Source organism: Panthera uncia, chromosome D2 (genome assembly GCF_023721935.1).
Source record: "Panthera uncia isolate 11264 chromosome D2, Puncia_PCG_1.0, whole genome shotgun sequence".
Lineage (NCBI taxonomy): Eukaryota > Metazoa > Chordata > Mammalia > Carnivora > Felidae > Panthera > Panthera uncia.
In genome coordinates, this window is record NC_064818.1 from 7,923,780 (window position 1) to 7,945,981 (window position 22,202).

The following is a 22,202-nucleotide window of genomic DNA, read 5'->3' on the forward strand; positions in this document are numbered from 1 at the left end:
CCAAGACACCATCACCTCTGCCCTGGATCCCTGCGGTGGCCCCCTCACCGACCGCCGGCTTCTTCCCTGGCACGCCCGAGGGGCTTTTTAAAATTATCATGCCGGGGCGCCTGGGGGGCTCAGTCGGTTCATGTCCGACTTCGGCTCAGGGCATGATCCCACACGGTTCGTGAGTTCGAGCCCCACGTCGGGCTCTGTGCTGACAGCTCGGAGCCTGGAGCCTGCTTCGGATTCTGCGTCTCGCTCCCTCTCTGCCCCTTCCCCGCTCATGCTCTGTCTCACTCTCTCTCTCTCAAAAATAAATAAATACTACAAATTAAAAAAAAAAAAACCACTCTGCTAAAAAAAAAAAATAAAATTATAATGCCGTTTGCATCACTTCTTTGCTGAACCCCCTGAAAAGTCCCCCGTTTCAGTCCAAGCAAGAGCAGAGGTGGATATGGAGACCTGTATGCCTCCTCACCTTCCTCGCCCCTCTGGCTTCATTTCCTCAGCCTCCTCTCTGCTGCAGCCAGCAGCCTTCTTGCTTTCTCTCAAGCCTGCTGATGCGTCTACCCCAGGGCCTTTGCACCATCTCTCTCTTTCCTCTCCCTCCCCTCCTTCAAGCCCTTGCTTCATTTTTGGATTCAGAGTGAGACCCCCTCCCCTGCCCTCTGCTGCCCAGTCGACCCCTCCCCAGGGCTCCTGGTTTGCTCTTTTTCTTTCTCCAAAAGCATGTGTTATCTTAACTTACCGTACAATTTATGTAAGAGGATTATTACTTATCTGTCTCTCCCGGCTAGATTGTAAACGCCACAAAGGGCAGGAATCTTTGCCAGTTTTGGTCATGTCCCGCGTGCCTAGAACAATGCCTCCGTGCATCCTAGATGGTCAGTGGATGTTTGTTGAATGAATATATGACTGAATTAATGAACAGGTGTGTATTAAGAGAATTAAATGAGCTGCCCGCATGTTCTTGAAGGCTGGTGCATTTGGGGGACGTATTTTAGACCTTATTTGAGCCGAGTATTTACTTTTGCTGTACGTCTGGGAATGTGATGGGGCGAATACTGTAAACTTTGTTTCTTCATTCACTCAGCAAATATGCATTTGTAGCAGGTGCTGTTCTAAACTCAGGATAGAAGATACAAACAAATAAATGTCCCAGGTACTGGGCCTAATGATGCCAGATCCTCTGATATTTTATTTTTAAGAGAAGCTGAAACCTGAATTTGTACATGAAATCTCCCAACTTGTAAATATCGTTAACTAACTTAAAAATTGCTTAATTTACCCTAACAACCAAATGAAACATTCCTAACAATCGAATGTTGCCTTTGGGGCTGTAGCTTGTACTATCTGTTAGCTAACAGAAGGTTCGGACCTTCTAGAACCTTCTAGGTACGTGGGATCTCACAGGCTGGGCAGGATTTGGGTGAGCTGTGAGGACAAGAGGAGGAAGGGGGGATGTTTCTGCTACTCCCTGTAGCCAGGGCGGAGGGGAGGAGGCAGGACAGGCCGAGTGAGTAGGGGGCGATGACGGAGGGTGTGTGTTTCCACATCTGCACTCGTCACAGTCTCCCCTGGGCTATGCTGAATAATCCTTTCCAGGTGAAACACGTTGCATCTGTCAGGATGCAGGCCCAGCTGCCTAAACAAAGAAACAGGATTACACAAGACAGAGACGCGTCTCTGTCGTCATGGTCTGAGGGTCAGCAAGCTGCAAGGTTCCTTCTCTTCTGGCTTTGCCCTGGCTCTCGCTCCTGGCCGTGCTGGCTCACCTGCCCCTGTGCAGCCACATTCCAGCCGGCAGGAGGGGCAGGAGGAGGCGGCCCTTCCTCCAAGGGCGGGATCCAGACTGTGATCCCAGTACTTCTGGTCACACCCCCTTGGCAGGGCCTGGGGACATGGCCACACTGAAGGCCAAGATGGGCTGGAAAAATGTAGATTCTACCCGGGTGGCTATATATCAGCTAAACATTATATTTTTCTGTGAGGGAAAGAGAATGGGTCTCACAAATATCAAGCAGTCTGTGGCATCTGTTCTTCTGGGTCTTGGGTTCTGTGAGGTCAGGCACCTCTCACTGTGCCCTCGGTTTGTTTGTTTGTTTATTTATTTTTTATTTTATTTTATTTTTCACTTGAGAGAGCGAGAGGATGGGGAAGTGGCGCAGAGGGAGAGAGAATCTTGAGAGAGAGACAGAGAGAGAGAGAGAGAGAGAGAGAGAGAGAGAATCACGCCCAGCGTGGAGCCCAATCCCGTGGGGCTCGATCCCCTGACCTCGGGATCATGACCTGAGTCGAAATCAAGAGCCGGATGCTTAACCCACTGAGTCACCCAGGTGCCCCCGTGCCCTCAGCTTTTTAATTATTTTAGCAGGACCCCAGCAGCACAAGTGGAAGGTGATACTCGACATGTAGTTTCTCTCTTTCAGATTCTTCTGGCCCACCGCATTTCTGGTTAGATTCAAGGAGCCTGGCGAGCTTTGGTTTTGTCTTGTTTGTTCTCACGGCTGGTCTAGAGCGGCAGTCTCCAAACTTCTTGGTCTCGGGACCCCGCTGCACTCTGGAAAGTTACCAAGGATACCGAAAAGCTTTGCTTACCTGGGCCATATTGATTTAGGTTTACCGTATTAAAAATTAAAACAGACATTTACAGGAATATGCAAAGAAGTATTCCATTCACTTGCGCCGTCTGGAAGTCTCCACTGCAGAGTTGTGAGGGAGCGATGGTAACGGAGCAAACAATGTTTTCACGGTATTATGAAAATAACACTGACCTAGCACATCCCTTACAAGGATGTTGGGGACCCTACACTTTGACAGCTACTGGTCTAGAGAACACAACCTGGTTATGTGGACTTGGGTAATTGTATTGAAACTGATGAGAGCTAGGGTTAGAGATTAAAAAGCATATTAAGACAGGAACGCTGCCACTGAGTAGTTAATGGTGCAAAAAAAAAGAAAAAAAATATGTTGACCGAACAATCTATAAACGTCTTTCATCTTAGATTGAGGGGAGTTGGTTTCTATTTATCAACTAGAAATAACTTTTCATGTGGGACTTAACAGTGATCGGTTTGCATCTATGAGAAGTGACTAGATTCTGGTGTTTAAGATATACTGCATTAAACATCGGAGACATTCAGAAGCTCGTTACAGAGAGGTTGGTGTGAGTTTTGTGCGCGCTGAGCATTGTTTTTGGCCGTCCAGCCCTGAATTTACCTTTTCTTTTTCTTTTTTTTTAAATATAATTTATTGTCAAATTGGCTAACATACAGTGGGTATAGTGTGCTCTTGGTTTTGGGGGTAGATTCCCTTGGTTCATCGCTTACATACAACACCCAGTGCTCATCCCAACAAGTGCCCTCCTCGATGCCCATCACCCATGTTCCCCTTTCCCCCATCCCCCATAAGCCCTCAGTTTGCTCTCTGTATTTAAGAGTCTCTTGTGGCTTGCCTCCCCCCACTCTGTAACTATTTTTCCCCTTCTCTTCCCCCATGGTCTTCCGTTAATTTTCTCATACGTGAAACAAGTTTATCATATATGAAAACATACGATACCTGTCTTTCTCTGCCTGACTTATTTCACTTAGCATAATAGCCTCCAGTTCCATCCACGTTGCTGCAAATGGCATGATTTTATTCTTCCTCGTTGCCAAGGAGAATTCCATCGTATATATAAACCACATCTTCTTTACCCGCTGAATCTACCTTTTCTCCCAGTGGAATCTACCTTTCTCACTCCTGTGGAAATGTAACGTGCCAGATATCTGCACTTTCTGGTGCCAGGCTGGAAACCTCATGAATCAAATATACCTGGGCCACATCTTAACAATCAATGCCTGTTCATGGGCTTAAAACTGATGGATTCAGAGTCCTTGTGGGTAAATCCTAGGAATCTGCATTAAAATTTTTAAAAATTTTTTTAATGTTTATTTATTTATTTTAAAAATTTTTTAATGTTTATTTATTTTTGAGAGAGAGACAGTGCAAGCCAGGGAGGGGCAGAGAGAGAGAGCGAGAGAGAGACAGAATCTGAAACAGGCTCCAGGCTCTGAGCTGTCAGCACAGAGCCCGATGTGGGGCTCGAACTCACAAACCATGAGATCATGACCTGAGCCGAAGCTGAACACCCAACCAACTGAGCCACCCAGGCGCCCCCCCCCCATTTTTTTTAATGTTTATTCATTTTTTGAGAGAGAGAGAGACAAAGCATGAGCCAGGGAGGGGAAGAGAGAGAGAGAGAGAGACAGGATCTGAAGCAGGCTCCAGGCTCTGAGCTGAGCACAGAGACTGATGCAGGGCTCGAACCCACCAACAGTGAGATCCCGCCCCCCCACCCCCGTCGGTTTGCACAAAAAGGCTGTAAAACTCATGTGCAGGCACGTAGCTGGCGTATTCGTTTTCTGTTCCTGCTTTACACATCACCACAAGCTTCGTGGCTTGAGACAACGTACATTCATTGCCTCAGAGTTTTGTGGGTCTGGAACCTGGGCACAGCAGAACTGGGTCCTGTGTTCAGGGTATCACATGGCAGGAATGGCATTGCCGACCAGGTAAGAATCTCATGAGGCTCCAGGTGCTCTTCCAGACTTACGTGACTACTGGCAGAATCCATGTCCCTGGGGCTGTGGTACTTAGGGCGACTGAGTCTTCAAGATCAGCAGGGGAAGATCTCACTCTTTGAAAGGTTTCGCCTGATTAGGTCAGGCCCACCCTGGAAAAACGTTCTTTGGATTAATTCGATGCCGACTGGTTAGATCTCTTACTATATCTGGAAAACCACCTCATCCTTGCCATGTGACATAACATCAACATGGGAGTAGTATTCCATCACCTTTGCTATGTACCTTTGATTAGAAGTCAGTTACAGGTCCATCCACACTCAAGGGTTACACAAACCCATGGATACCCAACCACAGGGGCCACAGGGCTGTCACAGTTCCCCTTCCAGAGCTAGTAAAGCTAAGCTTAGGCCCAGACTGACTCCAGGTGTAGAAGTCCATGGCTCCAGGGTCCATGCTGTTAACTCTTATGACCTTTCTCCCTTTGAAGAAAGTAAGAAAACACCCAGGGGTGCCTGGGTGGCTCAGTCAGCTAAGTTCAACTCTTGACTTCAGCTCAGGTCACGATCTCACGGTTCATGAGTTCGAGCTCTGTGTTGGGCTCTGTGCCGAGAGAGCGGAAACTGCTTGGGATCCTCTCTCCCTCTCTCTCTCTCTCTTTGCCCCTCCCCTGCGTGCACGTGCGTTCTCTCTCTCTTTCTCTCAAAAATAAATAAACGTTAAAAAGAAAAAAGAAAAGAAAACACTCAGAAGACACGCCGGGTACTCCGCAATAACTCTCTTCACACCCCCACTTTTAGAGGTCTGTTTTAAGAGAAACCATAACCACCTGCAGTTTGTAAGTTCAGGAAGAGACTTCCAAAGTCTCTCCAAACACTCAGGTTATATAAATCATTTCAATTTGTTTATATTCTGAGCCAGAAATAACCCTGGGGTTTGAGATTTGAGACTGGAATTCTCAAAAAAATAACCGGGGCTCTGCTTTTTGTCTTTGAAACAGACGAAGTGATTGAGAAGAAACCATCAGCACCTGCCTTCTATAGACCAGACAGCATGGATCAGCCATTTACTGTGAATTCTCTGGTAGGTAATGCCCACCGATAGCTTACATATGGTCTGAAAACCCAAAAAGAAGAACAGAAACATAGCGAATGTGAAATGAGTCACAATTACTTCAAGAAGTTTTGTACTTGTCGCTTTTCATCCATCTGTGTGGTCCTTGCCTTTGAGGAAGTGACTAATAAAGCCATCTTTGCTGGAACTAAAAATAATGCCTTGGTCCACAAAACTGTGAAATTTTAATTTCTCTGGTTAGACTCCAAGAGCGTGGTCCTTCAGCAGAACACCGGGGAAGGAGAACTACAGAGTTGACTTTGTAGGAGGGACCTCAGCTTCTTTCCAGATAAAAATGGGAAGCTTACCTTGTGTGGTAGGGACCCAGGGAAACATTCTGTGTGTAACACGTAGACACTGCTTTGGAATCCTGCGTAAATGGCTGCGTACTTGGAACTTCCTTCTTCTCACGTTTCCCCTCACAACCCAACACCGTAGGCACCTTCTCCAGGTGCATCTTGGAAAGAACAAGATGGCGGAGAGGAAGTAACAGGGGCCCTGGGATCACAGAGGCATAGTCTGTGTCCCAGATCGTTCTCTGGGTGAGAATGTAGGCACATTATATAATCTCCATGGCCCCGTTTTTGTACTTTGTGCCTTTCGACAATTGGGAACGATATTTTTAACGTTCCCAGCCTGTCACGAGGGCTTGATAAAGGGGAGCCGTTAGGACCGTCCCCCTTCTCCTGACGAGCCTCCCACCCCGCTCACCGCAGCCCTGTGGCCCCGTGGACAGCACTAACAGCCACAGTGGACCGAGCGCCTGACATCTGCAAAGCTTTAGCCCCAGAACACAGAGAAAGGCAGGGCCTGGTTCTTGCTCCAAAACAGGTTGGGACCCAAGTCCTCTTTGCCAAGATCGCCCTCACAGGTGCTCAGCTGCTCGGACAGGGCGAGGAGCAGAGAACTGTAGGAACTTCTTCACTTTCCGACCCCGTGTGGTCCGGGCACCGTGGGGGAATCGAGGCGGCCCCCCTCATCCTTTTCGAGGGTCTTGTGTGTTTTCTACAACATTATGTAGAAATGATTAAAATGTTAGTGGACGTCTCAGTGTAAAAATGAACAGCGAGGCGTTTTTCAGCTGGGGATTTTGCGTTTTCATCCAAGAACCCCACACGCAAACCCAACGTTACAGATTGACGAAGGTGCCGGGCTCTTCCCGGTTTACTTCCAAAATCAGTTTTGCATTTGGGAAGAACAGGACCATTCAGTAGAGGAAAAGTAAATCGTATTTTTACTTTCAGGGGAAAAGATAGTCTAGGTATAATCACATTGCAGCTTTTTCTCTGTTTCTCCTTTCTTTGGTACATTTATTGATTATCGTCTGTGCCGCAAGGAATACGCTCCATCCTAGGCAGCGAGGCTGGATGGACAATGATTCTTGCCCCTCCAGGAGTTCCCAAGGAACAGCAAACAGTATCCACAAATAATTATAATTCAGCGTGGACTCTATAGTAATAAAAAGTGGACAAATTACTTTTGCACGTACAAGAGGCTGGAAACCCCCTTTGGAAAGCGCGCTAATTTCCACAGATTTTTCTTTCTCCCCATCATGTTCTGACGTCACCGAAGCCTTTATCTGTGGTCGAATGGTGACATTTTCCTTTAGTGCTGCTGAGCACTGCACTGAGCATGGTGGCTGTGCTGCTGGACTTCTCACCTAGTGACAAGATGGCACCCTAGTCAGGCACCTGAGGCTCGGCCTCCACAGGCCTCTGAGGAGCGGAAGCCTCTGACAGCTTCTCTGAAATTAGAAAGTCTTTTTTTTTTTTTAATGTTTGTTTATTTTTTGAGAGAGAGACAGAGCATGAGCGGGGGAGGGGCAGAGAGAGAGAGGGAGACACAGAATCCGAAGCAGGCTCCAGGCTCTGAGCGGTCAGCACAGAGCCCGACGCGGGGTTCGAACCCACGGACCACGAGATCATGACCCGAGCCGAAGTCGGACGCTTAACCGACTGAGCCACCCAGATGCCCCTGAAATTAGAAAGTCTTTTCAGAAATGAGAATGGCACCGCAGGGTTTGGCTACAAGGAAGTGTGCCTTAATTTAAGGTGAAGTCTCTTAGGAAGGGCTGAGTTCACTCACACCTGTCTGATCTCAGAATCCTGGGCCGCTTGAGAGTAGATTTAAGGTGCCATTGTCACAAATCTGGTGTCCCAGGTTTTCTTCATAACTTGGACCCAAAGACAGGCTGTGGGAGGCTGATAAGTCTTATTTCTTCTGTTCTTTTTTTTTTTTTTAATGTCTATTTATTTATCTTGAGGGAGGTGGGGCAGAGAGAGAGAGAGAGAAGGAGGGAGAGAGACAGTCCCAAGCAGGCTCTGCACTATCGGCCCGAAGTCTGACGCACAGCTCAAGCTCACAAACTGTGAGATCATGACCTGAGCTGAAATCAAGAGTCGGACACTAAGCCGAATGAGCCACCCAGGCGCCCCTGTCCCTTCTGTTCTAAATTGACCTGGGCACCCAGTCCCGGGAGACCTTCAGGGCAGAGACGCCCAGGCCCTGAGAGTTTTCTCAGGGAGAAGGAAACAGAGAGAACGTGTTTGTGCTTCTCAGGCTGGTTATAGAGCATACTTTCTAGAAGAATGATTCCAGGTCCCTTCAAAACTGCCACCAAAACAGACCTCAGGCCATTGCAAGACCTGCAAACGTCCGATTCATTGCACCCTGTCCTTGAACCTTGGCTCCGTAACGCACAGCCAGACGGAAACCGTGTCTACCTCGATTACTCGTTTAGCTGTCCACATACCTTTTCATCACGTGCTCTGCCCAGACTGTAGTCCACCGACCCTCGACTGACGGAGGCAGACTTGGAGACCTAATTCTGCTCTGGGCTAATTCCATTAAAAAAAAAACCAAACCTCTCTTCAACTGTGTCCTTCAAGGACAGCAGTACAATACTTTCTTTCCAAAGTAACTAATACAAAAATCTGCAACGGCCATAAATTCATTTATAGGCTATGATTTTCATACAGGCATGTCACATTAGATTCTTTCCATTCTTTCTTTCAATTCTTTCCTGAACTATTTTTTTGTGGTTTGCTTTTACTGTCCTGCCGGATGCATTATCTTGACCATCCTTTCCTAAAATGATTTTTAAAGACCTGCAGACAAATTTTATTGCATAAGGCACTATTCATGACACAGAGGTTGGGAACTGCATATAAGTAGCATTGGAACAAGGCTTACGATCATTGCATTTTTAAGAATTTGTTACATACACTTGTCGCACAAAGGCTTCGCTTTTGTTGTATCGTTAACTCTTTTTAAAAAAAATTTTTTTAATGTTTATTTATTTTTGAGAAGAGAGAGACAGAGCATGAGGGGGGGAGGAGAGAGAAAGAGGGAGACACAGAATCCGAAGCGGACTCCAGGCTCTGAGCCGTCAGCACAGAGCCCGACATGATCTCACGAACCGTGAGATCATGACCCGAGCCGAAGTCGGACGCTTAACCGACTGAGCCACCCAGGCACCCCGTCGTATCGTTAACTCTTACGGAACGTTCTCCTTGGGTACTGACGTCAGGTACTTAGTACAGAAGATACACCCAGAATCGCAGTCCTATTCATTTCTTACCATAACCAGAGATTCAAATTTTGCTTTGCAGAGAAAGCTAGCTGCCATGCCTGACCACACGGATGTTTCCCTCAGCCCGGAAGAGCGAGTCCGTGCCCTGAGCAAGCTTGGCTGTAATATCACCATCACGGAAGATATCACCCCCCGCCGCTACTTTAGATCCGGAGTGGAGTTGGAAAGGATGGCTTCGGTGTATATGGAAGAAGGAAATTTGGAAAATGCCTTTGTCCTTTATAATAAATTTATAACGTAAGTCTTTAGTTTCAGAGGCCTTCAACATGAGAAAAGTGGGGACATGTTCACAAGCTGTTTTGGTGAGACGGTTTGGACGCCGGGAATATTTTCCCATTCAGACCAGTTTTGCAATCTCCAAAAGCGTTACGTGTCCAGGCTTTTAAGTCAGGAAGGAATGTATTCAAACGCGTCCCCACACCATTTCTGAGGCTCGGGATGGAGTGAGGTTCGGCGACAGGAGATACCTTCTCTACAGGCCAGTGCAGTGACCTGCGTATCTTTCTCTTTGACACTTCTCACAAAAGAAATGTCTTGTTTTATGCCATTCTCCCCCACAGGGATGTAAGTGTTTTGCGCGAGTAGGAGCCAGATTGTAGCTCTGTCTACGGTGCCTAGAACATGCCATTAACAGGTTTTTTTTTTTTTTAACGTTTATTTATTTTTGAGAGACAGAAAGAAAGCATGAGCAGGGGAGAAGCAGACAGAGAGGGAGACGCAGAATCGGAAGCAGGCTCCAGGCTCCGAGCCGTCAGCACAGAGCCCGACGTGGGGCTCGAACCCACGAACCGTGAGATCGTGACCTGAGCCGAAGTTGCACGCTTAATCCACTGAGCCACCCAGGCGCCCTGCCGTTAACAGTTTTAAAGTTTGATTGGATGGGTTGCGACTGGGGGGATAAGTTGGCAGTTATATGAAGGATCTGATTCAGGGATAGAAAGGAACAGTCAGTTTCACATTGTAGTTCGTTTTGTTTTGTTTTGTTTTTTTAAGCAATGGAGAGAGCTTCAGCAAATATGGAGCCTACCTGGCTCAGAGCAGAGCTATTCTTTTTTTTTTTTTTTTTAAGTTTATTTATTTTGAGAGAGGGAGCATGTGCACGAACAGAGGAGGAGCAGAGAGAGGGAGAGAGAGAATCCCAAATCCCAACCAGACTCCTCGCTGCTAGTGCGAAGCCTAATGTGGGGCTCAGTTCATGGATCTCGACATCACGACCAGAGCCACAATCAAGTCAGAGGCTTAACCGACTGAGCCACCCAGGCGCCTCTAGCGTGAATATTTTTTTACAAAAGCAATTTATTTAGCTGTGTAATAACGTTCTGGATAAAAGAGCTTCCAGAACGTTGAGTGCAAGTGGCCGCCTCGGAACAGCCGTGTAGAAAACAGCATCGTTCCCATTAGACACTTTTTAGTAATGTGTCCCGGCTTAAGAATTAACAGAAGTGAGGTCTGGAGTTTCCTCCCTCATTTGCCCGTTTACTGGTGGGAGGATCTGTTACCAGTAACTGTTCAATCTAAGCTGAAACTCGTACTTTTATTTTAACTGAAACTCACATGTTGGTTGATTTCACTAGTTCCACTAGGGACTTAACCCGAGGACCTCTGAGAAGTTGGTGGTTCGCAACGCTCAGCCTGCTGGGGAAGACCGTTAGTTTCTAGAGAGCCAACCAATGAATGTGAAATTGGAGGCCACCAGGCATCATGGATAGTGCACGTGTTCCAAAAGTCTTAATTTCTGAACTCTAAGTTACTGATTGGTAATATTTCTTGTTTTGCCTTCTCCTTGCGTGTTTGTACACATTTCTGTGGAAACGTTAAGTGTGGTAAAACCAAAAAGCCACTATACTGAGTCATCAGAGTGTGTGAATTCCCTTCTGTTATTAACCACGAGACAACCTGTAATTCAGTTGTCCTGTGCGGGCCTCAGTTCCTTATCTACAAATGGAAGACTTACGGGCAGAAATCTCTAAGCTCTCTTCAACTCTAAACATTTGTGACTTTATTCTGTTTATAAAGCTTTAGGCAACTAACACTTTACACTCTTTAAGTCGTAATTTTCTTATTCAAAGAGATGAGAGTTATGGGCGCCCGGGTGGCTCAGTTGGTTAAGCGTCCAACTTCGGCTCAGGTCATGATCTTGCAGTCGTGGGTTCGAGCCCTGCATCTGGCTCTGTGCTGACAGCTCGGAGCCTGGAGCCTGCTTCGGATTCTGTCTCCCTGTCTGCCCCTTTCTCTGTCTCTCTCTCTCTCTCTCTCTCTCTCTCTGAAAAATAAACATTAAAAAAAAAAAAAGAAATGAGAGTTATTTTACCATTCCACTGTCGCCTGTAGGCAGCATGACGAAGGCAAGCAGGTGTGATCTGTAAGGAGGAGAACGCCAATAATGATAAGGTATCATATATTAGCTGATCAAAAATAGTGTTTATAGCCCACCATGATCCATCAAGGAAGGACTATTTCTTTATTTAACAAATATTTATTGAGCACACATTATGAGCTGGACCCTATTCTACCAGTAGGGATACATCAGTAAGAAAAAAAAAACACACACCCAAAATTCCCTGCCCTTGTGAAACAAAATGTTCGTTTATCCTGAAAGTGATGCATCTGGTTTGCTCTTGGGATTTCCCTTTACGTCCACTGTCCCTTGTTCCTCAAGAAGGTGATGAATAATGAACTCCTAGTGAGCACCTCCTAATCCACTAGGGATTCTGGCTGTTATTTCTCTTAGTTGTGACTTTTCAGCGAAGAATTTTTGCTCAGTAGACACCACGGCACTACGGATTCATCAGTGGTCCTTTGAGTCTTTTTCAGGGGTGAGAAGAGATTACATTGATCTTTTCAGACTCTTAACGTTTTTCCACGACCCTCTGTATTGCCAGCCCCACAAGTGAGTAAGGTGGCGCTGTGGCGGGATTGAGCACCCCGCACCTCGAGAAGGACCCATGTGACACGGTCCGTCAGGGAGCAACCTCACCCTCGTAACCTCAGTGCTCCGTCCGCTGAGCTTACCGCCCTGTAATGCCAAAATCATAGATTCGTGTCCGCCTTTGGTGAAAAGGCTGATGGAAAGGATGTTGGGTAATAATAATGTAATAAACATGTCCATTTGGAAAAGGAGTTTCTTTCTCATACTAGAAACCACTGCCCACCTGCTTCTTCAGTTATATCATGCTAAGGATGTGCTTTGTCTTTTTCTAGCTTGTTTGTAGAAAAGCTTCCCAGCCATCGAGATTACCAGCAGTGTGCGGTACCTGAAAAACAGGATATTATGAAGGTATCGTGGTGTCGATTCTCCCCTGAGGGATCAAATGCTCCCCGAGTCTCCGTTATTGATCTGCCCCTACCTCCTTTCCTCCTTCGTCGCATCCTCTTGAGAGCTTGAGCACAGAAAATTCCATTAGCCAAGATGTTTCGATTTCTTCTTGGACCTTTAATCATCGTTACTGAGCCAGTGTGGGATGTCTAATTGAAACTGGGAGGCGGGGGGAGAAAAGATCAAGAATGTGTTCAATTTGCCTTGTGGCGTGAGGAGGAGTTATTCACTGTTCTTCCCAGAGACTGTCGGAAAGCGTGTCCAATTCCCCAGATTTGTTTCAGCGTCATCTTGACTGGTTTTGAGTATCCCATATAGTCCCGAACCCCAAAACTGTTTGAAAATCAGTGCTGATTGTTAAGGCGGCCACAAAGTTCTAGCTATTTTCTTCTTGTAGGATTAGCCTAAGGGCATAATAAAGTGTTTGTGGATAGCCTGAAATATTCTCAAGGAAAAGGAGAGAGTTGTTGAAAAGTTATTTATTTACCATCAACATTTGCAACTGATATATCAAGCTTCAAACAATTTTAGCTGGAGAATATATCCTTTTAAATAACACGTTTTTAATGTTTCTCCTTTGCCTTAAGTAGTTTGGTTGAACTTACATGGAGAAAGATGAAACCGTATATACAAAGCCAATCACAGCCTGGAATTTTAAATAACTCTCAGAAGATACTTGACCATATAATAGAAGAAAGACTCTCTTACCAGTCACATGTGGCCTGAGGTGGCCTGTAAGAACCCAGATTTTGTCAAACGACCATCTACATTTTTAAAAATCTCTATACACACTTCTCCGAAGGGGCCCTCATTGCCATACCTTATGTAGCATTTCTCTCAATCCTCTTCCTCTTTCAACCTCAGACGGTTCTATAGGGGACCCAAGGGCCCAGCCACCAAGCTGAGCCTTTTGCTCTAATTTAGTGTTATTCTTATTTTTGCTTATAGGAAAAAATTCTCCAAAAGCACATACGTTTTCTTTGTGTATGCTTTTTGAATAAATGGATGGATGGATGGATGGATGGATGACAGGAAATTAAAAGAAAAGACATTTTAGTGGGACAGCCTGGCCAGAGTTAGATTCGGATTCTAGTAATAATGGGGCCACCAGCTAGCTGCATGATACTGGAGAAGACTTCTCGTCTCTGTAGGCCTTTGTTCCCTCATCTCTGAAAAGGAGGGTGGTGCTTGGGCTAAATCAGATTTCCCGGATTTTCCGGCCACTAAGAATCACTGAGAAGTTGTTTGAGGTCCAGACTCCCCAACCCTGCCCCGAAACACGTTGATTCGGGGAAACCGGGCATAGGCCTGGGAATCTGTATTTGTACACGAAGCGCCCCAGTTGCCTGTTACGGTCTGTCAAGCCCAGCGGCCCCTCCCTACCATGCTGTCCAGTGTCTTAATCCTGATGCCGCACTGTTTGCCTGCTGTGCGGTGTGCAGTCACAAACCCACCACGTAAACACGGGGTACCTAACTCCACAGAACCCTTGTCCACCTAGTCGAGTCAACAGAGGCTCTTACAAAAGGGATAAGCCTTTCCATTTCCTACTGAAAAGTTGTGTTTTGGAGCCACGGCAAAGAGAAGTTTCTATTTCCGCCATCGTCTTTGGTTACTTGTGTCTTGATTTCTAATACGCATACCAGCTGTTTTTCTTTCTCAGCTGATGATCTGAAAGACTGTACTGAGAATCCCACTAATCAATATGTATATATATATATTTTTAAAAGAAACTGAAGGAGATTGCATTCCCAAGGACAGATGAATTGAAAAAGGACCTTTTAAAGAAATACAACGTAGAATACCAAGAATATTTGCAAAGCAAAGTAAGTTCAATTGGTACATTTATTTCGCGACTGTTTTCTGTGCAACTATTTTTTGAATTTCATTTTCATGTGAGTGTTTCAAATGTCATGTGCCTTTCAATTAAAAATTAAAGATACAGGGCTGTAAAGCCAATAACAAATTCATGTTGATATGCAGGTTAAGCATTTGCACCAAAGATGTGGTATTTTTATTTCCTTACAACTCTAATAACGTTGAGAATGACTTAGAATATGGATTTCTTATGGTGATTTAAATACAGCTTTTTGACCAACTCTTGCCAGTGGAACCTGGAGGCAGATGACCACTTTTTGGTGATGAACGGAGCCAGTAGGAGGTAGGGAAAACAGTGTACAGTTTCTGATTATTCTGATCTAGATTATTCTGATCTAATTATGTAGGCCTTGGAAATGTAAATTCGATTCTTGAATATTACAGTCAATATTGCACTAAGATAGGTGAATAGCTAACCATATGAATGAAATGTAGTCGTATCACCAATGGACGGTGGCTTCTGGATCATTATTACGTAAAGAGAGATCATGATAATGATGTCTAAGAGGTTGAAAGGCACTGGAAGAAGAAATTGACCAGTCCGTAGGGCCTCAAGTTCAAAGCTTGAATTCTTCCTGTTTTTAACGTTGTTATAAAGGTGGCGTTGCTTTTTTTTTGTTGGATTGTGTGTTTATGTGCTTTGGGATTGTCGCTTGTACTGACTTGCGCTTCAGTTCAATGTCACGAACTCGGCACATGGTCGCAGAATGTCTCTGCTTCCTGGGGGCATAGCCAGGTTTGAGTGCTGAGCTTCCACAAAATGACAGCGGGAATGTTGAAATCTGAAATGTTGAAACTCCTCAAGGGTGCATATTGATGATTTGACTGGAACTATGAAAGATAAGAATGATTTGGGGGACCCAGACAAAGCAACAGCAAAGGAGAGAAAAGCCCAATCCGGTCTTCCTTCACGTCAACGATGCATGTGGTTGCCCCCTCAGCATCTCCCAGGGAGGAAAGGCCTGGTCTGCCTCTGATGATAGCAGTTATATCACAGGCCACAACAGTGTCCCAAAGTAGATGTCATGTGGCAATCTCTGTGGAGACCGAGGGGCAGCCTTTATGCCTAGGAGAGAGAGAGAGAGAGAGAGGAGGAGAGAGGAGGAGAGAGAGATGGGTTTACCCATCAGTAAACCCTCACTGTAGGCAGCCCTGGAATCATCCAGAAGCTTGTTAGAAATGGGAATCTCGGCCCCTGGCCCACAGCTGCCAAATTGGAATCAGCCCTCATAACAAAACCCCAGGTGATTCGTGTGTACCCCAAGTGCTGTTGGAAGCTGTGTGCCCCACCCCACCCCTACCAAAGTTAGTTGGTTTTCTTTTTGTTTTTGTTTTTTTTATATACATAATTTTTTAAAAGTAATCTCTACCCCCAGTGTGGGGCTGGAGCTCACCACTGAGATCAAAAGTCGTGTGCTCTACTGACTGAGCCAGCCAGGCAGCCGGCAAAGTTAATTTTTTTTTTTTATGTTTATTTATTTTTGAGAGAGAGATCCAGTGTGAGCGGGGGAGGGGCAGAGAGAGAGGGAGACGCAGAATCCGAAGCGGGCTCCAGGCTCTGAGCCGTCAGCACAGAGCCCGACGCGGGGCTCGAGCCCACGAACCGTGAGATCATGACCTGAGCTGAGGTCGGACGCTTAATCAACTGAGCCACCCAAGCATCCCCAAAGTTAGTTTTTATCAAAATCATTTGAGGAACTCATTAAAGATTTGTATTCTCTGACCTAATAATGCCTGGATTTTTTTTTTTTTTTCTTTTTTGAGACTAGGGAACCTGGGATTCATCATCTTAACAAAATTCCCCATTCGTTCTGATAGAGATGGCTGGACCGTTTCCTAGTGACTCCCCTTTCTCCAAAAAGCCCCAGTGGGAAGAGTTCTCGAGTCAGAGGCAAAAACTTCTACGGCAGGGACTGTCCAGTAGAACTTCCTCTGATGATAGACACGTTCTGTGTGGCGCTGTTATGGGAGCCTCTAGCCACGTGGTGCTGAAAAGGTGGCCGGCGTGACCGAGGAACTAAATTTCCGATTTCATTGCATATAACTTAATTTAGATTTAAGTAGTCCATGTGGCCAGTGGCTGTGATTTTGGACGGTGCAGTCTTGGGTGATGTGACCATTTCTGAGATATTTTGCTTTGGTCCGTCGGGCCACGCCAACCATCCTGCCCTTGATTTCCTAATTCTTTTTAAAAGCGCGGGGTATGGAGGGAACTTGACTGCCATAGCCCGCCTCTGGTAAAACGCGGGTGGCTTTGGGACTGCCCCCTTGGCCAACGTAAGGGGCCTCGGCCGTGATGGTTGACATTTTCCTCGCTGTCGCGTGAGTGTCCCCGTGGGCGGACCGCGGCCTCTGTGTCTCTGCGTCTGCTAGAAGCCTGCAAGTGTCCAGTCCCGCTTCGAGGCGGCTGCCTTGGAAACTAACCTCTTCTTGCGGCCGCCACGTTTTTTTTTCAGAACAAGTACGACGCCGAGATTCTCAAACGACTGGAGCATCAGAGCCTGATCGAGGCCGAGAGGAAGCGGGTGGCTCGGATGCGCCAGCAGCAGCTGGAGTCGGAGCAGTTCCTGTTTTTCGAAGACCAGCTCAAGAAGCAGGAACTGGCCCGCGGGCAGATGCGCAGCCCGGAGCCCCCCGCGCTGTCCGAGCAGATCGACGGCAGCGCCGCGTCCTGCCTGTGCCCGCGCCACAGCCCTTCCCTGCTGCACGTCTCCGCGGACCAACCTGGCAAAAGCGACGCGGCCAATTCCGCCAGCCACTCGCCCCCCGTCAACAGGGCTCTGAAGCCCGCGGCCACTCTGAGCGCCGTGCAGAGTAAGTGATGAAACGCATCCCCGCGAGACACGGCTTCTCTTCCGCTAGAGCCGCGGCCCCTAACCGCTGGGAGGTGCTCCTCCTTTCTCTCTTTTTTAAATTGTTTAAAATGTTTATTTATTTTGGAGTGAGAGAGAGACAGAGCGTGAGCAGGGAGACACGGAGTCCCAAGCAGGCTCCAGGCTCCGAGCCGTCAGCACAGAGCCCGACGCGGGGCTCGAACCCACGAACCGTGAGATCGTGACCTGAGCTGAAGTCGGACACTTAACCGACCGAGCCACCCAGGCGCCCCCCTCTTTTCATCATCCAGTGGGATAGGGCCCCCACGCGATGCGGTATGAAGGGTGCCACCTGGCTCTTCCTGTCCGTAACCTTAAAATTTGCCCGCCCGGATAGAACAGCACGCTGTAATCAACAGGACTGTATCTGGTCATGGTATAGAGATTTGAAATGAGAAGAATTCCAAGCATTTATTTTTCTTTCATGCATTTTAGCCAAGAAACACATGAATGTTAAAGGTAAATACTTACACTGGAGAGGGAAGAAGATGCTAAGAAAATCGTTTGCTTAAAAATGTCAACATAAATGTTATGGGGCGCCTGGGTGGCTCAGTTGGTTAAGCGTCTGACTCTCGACTTCAGCTCAGGTTGTGATCTTGCATTTGTGAGATCAAGCCCCACATCGGACTCTGTCTCTCTGTCTCTCTCTCTCTCTCTCTCTCTCTCTCTGCCCCTCCCCTGCTTGCTCTCTATCTCTCAAAATAAATAAAAATAAACTTTAAAAAAACCCTGCATTTTAAAAAATGTAGGGGCACATGGGTGGCTCAGTAGTGAAGCGTCTGACTTTGGCTCAGGTCATGATCTCGTGGTCCACAGGTTTGTGCCCCACATCAGTGCTATAGCTTAGACCCTGGAGCCTGCTTTGGATTTTGTGTCTTCCTCTCTCTCTGCCCCTCCCCTGCTTGTGCTCTGTCTCTCTCTCTCTCTCTCTCTCTCTCTCTCTCTGTCTGTCTCTCTCAAAAATAAATAAAAGCATTAAAAAATACAAATACAAATGTAAATGTACATGTTTAGCATGTCCCTGCCCAGGAGGCTCTCCGGCACACAGGTCGTTACCCTCCAGATGGATTATAAGCTTCTGCCAACAGTTGCTTCTGCTTGGTGCCCCTCCGTCGGCACTGGCAAGCTCCCAAACCAAATGGGGTAGATTTTCTCCACAGACACTGTCGGACTGCAGTCTGCGTTTCCATTTATTTTAAAAGAGTTACGATAGGCAACTATTTAATAAGTTACCCTATCACTAATTAGTTCTGAAAACAGTGCTTTTACTTAACGATCACCAACTTTCACGAAGCTCTCAGAAACATACGGAAGACACAGGAAAGAATATCTATCCTATGCCTGATGGTCCGTGAGATCCATTCGCTGCAGCCTGTGCAGGTGAAGGTATATTTGCTTGGTACCTCCAAAAGCCTCACACATCTATGCAGACAGTTGATCTGAGGCACAAAGATGGAAAAATGCTTGCACCTTCCCACTTGTTCACAAAATAATTTATATGCAAAGTGGAATTTTACCTTCCTTCTGGTCAATGTGTACTTTTAAGAGTTTAAAAATAAAATATAGGAAGTGGAACACCTGATAATTTCACTATATATATACATACACACACACACACACACACACACACTTTATATATATGGTGCAATTATATATATATATATATATATATATGTATATATACATATATATATAGTTTATTTTGAGAGAGACAGAGTGAGTTGGGGAAAGGGAGAGAGAGAATCCCAATCAGGCTCTGTACTGTCAGCGCAGAGCCCCATGCGGGGCTCGAACTCGTGAACCGTGAGCTCACGACCCGAGCCAAAATCAAGAGTCGAATGCTTAACTGACTGAGCCTCTCAAGGCACCCCTCATTTTTTATATTTATATCGCCCGGTAGTTGCTTGCCAAAAATAGCTCTGATGGATGGGACGGAAGATCTGGTTTTTTTTTAGCTTTTTCTGCCTTTTCTGTTTCTTAGATTTAGTGGTTGAAGGACTGCGCTGTGTAGTTTTATCCAGAGACCTCTGCCACAAATTTCTGCTGCTGGCAGAATCTAATACAGTGAGAGGAGTAGAAACGTGTGGAATACTCTGTGGAAAACTGGTATGGTCTTTGTTTCATATCTTTCTGCCCAAGATACACGTTCAGTAGTAATGGCTTTCTTGCGATAAGCAGAACAGAATAAAAGCATCCTAAGAGCTGCAAAAATTATGAAATTATCTTTACCTGGATTAATGACACAAGACTAGTGTCATTATGAATGCAATGAATCCTGGGAAATGGATTGCAAAATTTCAGGGATACCGTACAAGCTGGTCGTGAAGAATGAATGAAACCACATATTAAACCTTTGTTTAGAAAAATGATGGATTACAGGTCTTACAATTTCCAAAACCATCTAGTTTTCTAAACCAGAGTTCCATTGCAACAGTTAGTTTCACATGTATTTATGTAATTAACTCTAGCGGGTTTGGTGGGTGACATCTTGCCACCCTTTTCAGACACATGTGGAATAAAATGAGGGTTTCAGACGGTAGTCTCAGGAAGCTGAAATCTTACAGCACAGGTCCCATTTACATACGGAAGATTTCATCCGAAATATGCGATGAAACGACAATGTCAAAACAAGGAGGACAGAAGAGAGAATGTGCATAAGCCTCACTTGCCTACTTGCAAGAAGGCTGAATAATGTTTCGTTGAAAGTGCCCTTCGTAGAGTCATTTGGATACCAGTTTCCAATTCTGGGTCCAGGCACATTTTCTGTCCTGCGCATTCAGCTTGGGAACTGCTGCTTAGTTGAATAATACGCTTTAGTCGACACGCGTTCTCCTACCGTATTCCAGTTCTACGTCTTCACTTTTCCTCCAGGAGAGACGAAGCACAGACAACAAGCACAAGAGCACGGCCTGCCGCGGTCTCCCCACAGCCACCTTGTTTGCCCTTGGGGTGGGGGGCGGGGACTGTGGACGCTTCCTCTTCAAGACCATATGCTGTACCTAGTTTGATGGATTGACTGATTTTTCATTCATTCTTCATCGGGAGACATGTGCTGAGTACCTGCGTTTGGCAGACGCTGGGCTTGGTGTTGGCATTTGCAGCCTAGAGCAGCCACAGTCTTTGCCTGTGACTCTCACATGGTGTCTATGAAGAATCAGACAGGTGACTAGTTATCGGTGGGGCCGGTGCTCTCCCTGGAAGTGCAGGGCATCATGGCCGTGTGTGACTGGGAAACTGACCTTGTCTGGGAAGGTCAAGAAGGGTTTCCCTGAGAAGTGACGTTTACGCCAGGCCTGAAGATAATACATAAAGTTAGCCATGAAAGGCGGGAGGGGGGATGGAGGGAGGAGTTACGATCCAGGCCGAAGGAACAGAGCCCCATCAGAGCAGAGAGAAAGGGGTCCTCAGGGAGGAGTGGGCACCCACTGTCAGCATGACATCTCCCGCCTGAGGATCGTACCCGCTCTTCTCAGCCTTTTTCCTTCGACTCTTACCTTTTACCTGAAGGGAGTGGTTTGTTTTGCCTTTTTCTTTTTCTGAATGCAAATCCAGAACAGTACCTTAATTATGGGCAATCCCCGTGAGTAGCCCCAGTAGCAGAAGAAAATTAGGTCTGGAAGTGAAATTAAACATAATTAATAAAATAAAAACAAGACCATCAACCTCCACACGCCTTAGAAACGTCCTTCGGTAAAACCACAAAAGCACTTAGTCTCCCGCATCAACCTGCTGCTGTTTTGTTCTGCATTTTTTCCACGGCAAATGTAATACATCAAGGCATTATTTATTAACTAAGCCATCGTGGACCAGCCTGGGATGCTAAGAACTCCTATTTATTATACATCTTCCATTGTGAACATAGGTTTTGAATTCCAGAGAGCTGATTCTCAAGTTTTTGGCAAAGAATCCGTTTTTAAGAGGGAGGCTTTGATTTTGAGTGTCGATGGGTTGGGAGGTTGCAGGTGGTGGGACGGATGCTCTCTAGTCTTTTTCTTTTTTTTTTTTAAATATTTTTATTTATTTTTGAGAGAGACCGAGCGTGAACGGGAGAGGGGCAGAGAGAGAGGGAGACACAGAATCCAAAGCAGGCTCCAGGCTCTGAGCCGTCAGCACACAGCCCGACAGGGGGCTTGAAGTCATGAGCCGTGAGATCATGACCTGAGCCAAAGTCGGACGCTTAACCGACTGAGCCAACCGGGTGGCCCGGACGCTCTCTAGTCTTACAGCAAATCACTGTATTTCCATTTCAGGTTGTGGGTTTTTGTTTTTGGTTTTTTTGGTTTTTTCCCTTTCAGATGCTTGTTATCCTTTGTGCCAATTGTTTTCTAGACGCATAATGAATTTACTATCACCCATGTGATTGTGCCAAAGCAGTCTGCGGGGCCGGACTACTGTGACGTGGAAAATGTGGAAGAGTTATTCAGCGTTCAGGACCAACACGGCCTCCTCACGCTCGGATGGATCCACGTACGTGTGACCTTTTTTCAGCTGCAGTTTCTGCTCAGTTTTCTGTGGGGTGCTGCTTGCCTCCTTGAGGACATGTAGCTTCCTTCAAATAGTTTCTTATTTGTAATTTTTTTCAAGTGTAACAAATGTCCTGTAATAAATGACTTGCTTTGATGACTTTTGTATGGCCTAATGGAGACCTAGTCAGAGTTTTCATTAATCTTGACTACACCGTTACTGTTCTCTCTGCCTGTGCCATGGGTCAAAAGTAGATTATTTTAAGAAGATTCCTAAAAAATAGTTCTTTCAAACAGATGTTCGTAAACGTCCGATAGGGACCGTACATTCTTCCGCATCTCCCTTACAGGCCAAGGATGAATTTATCGCTGCATAAACAGCCATGGTGGGGCCGAATATATTGGGTTCGAACCTCCACC

At 46.2% G+C, this 22,202-nt stretch overlaps 1 protein-coding gene across 1 annotated transcript in view; it reads left to right on the top strand.

The window, feature by feature from the left end:
• Positions 1-22,202, top strand: part of STAMBPL1 (STAM binding protein like 1) — a 46,118-nt gene that overhangs the window by 17,214 nt on the left and 6,702 nt on the right. The window contains exons 2-8 of the mRNA XM_049646080.1: positions 5,548-5,630; positions 9,272-9,489; positions 12,454-12,529; positions 14,299-14,394; positions 16,903-17,260; positions 19,301-19,425; positions 21,649-21,786. Coding sequence (XP_049502037.1) covers positions 5,601-5,630; positions 9,272-9,489; positions 12,454-12,529; positions 14,299-14,394; positions 16,903-17,260; positions 19,301-19,425; positions 21,649-21,786 — 1,041 coding nt within the window. The 5' untranslated portion in view covers positions 5,548-5,600. The remainder of the gene's footprint in view (positions 1-5,547; positions 5,631-9,271; positions 9,490-12,453; positions 12,530-14,298; positions 14,395-16,902; positions 17,261-19,300; positions 19,426-21,648; positions 21,787-22,202) is intronic.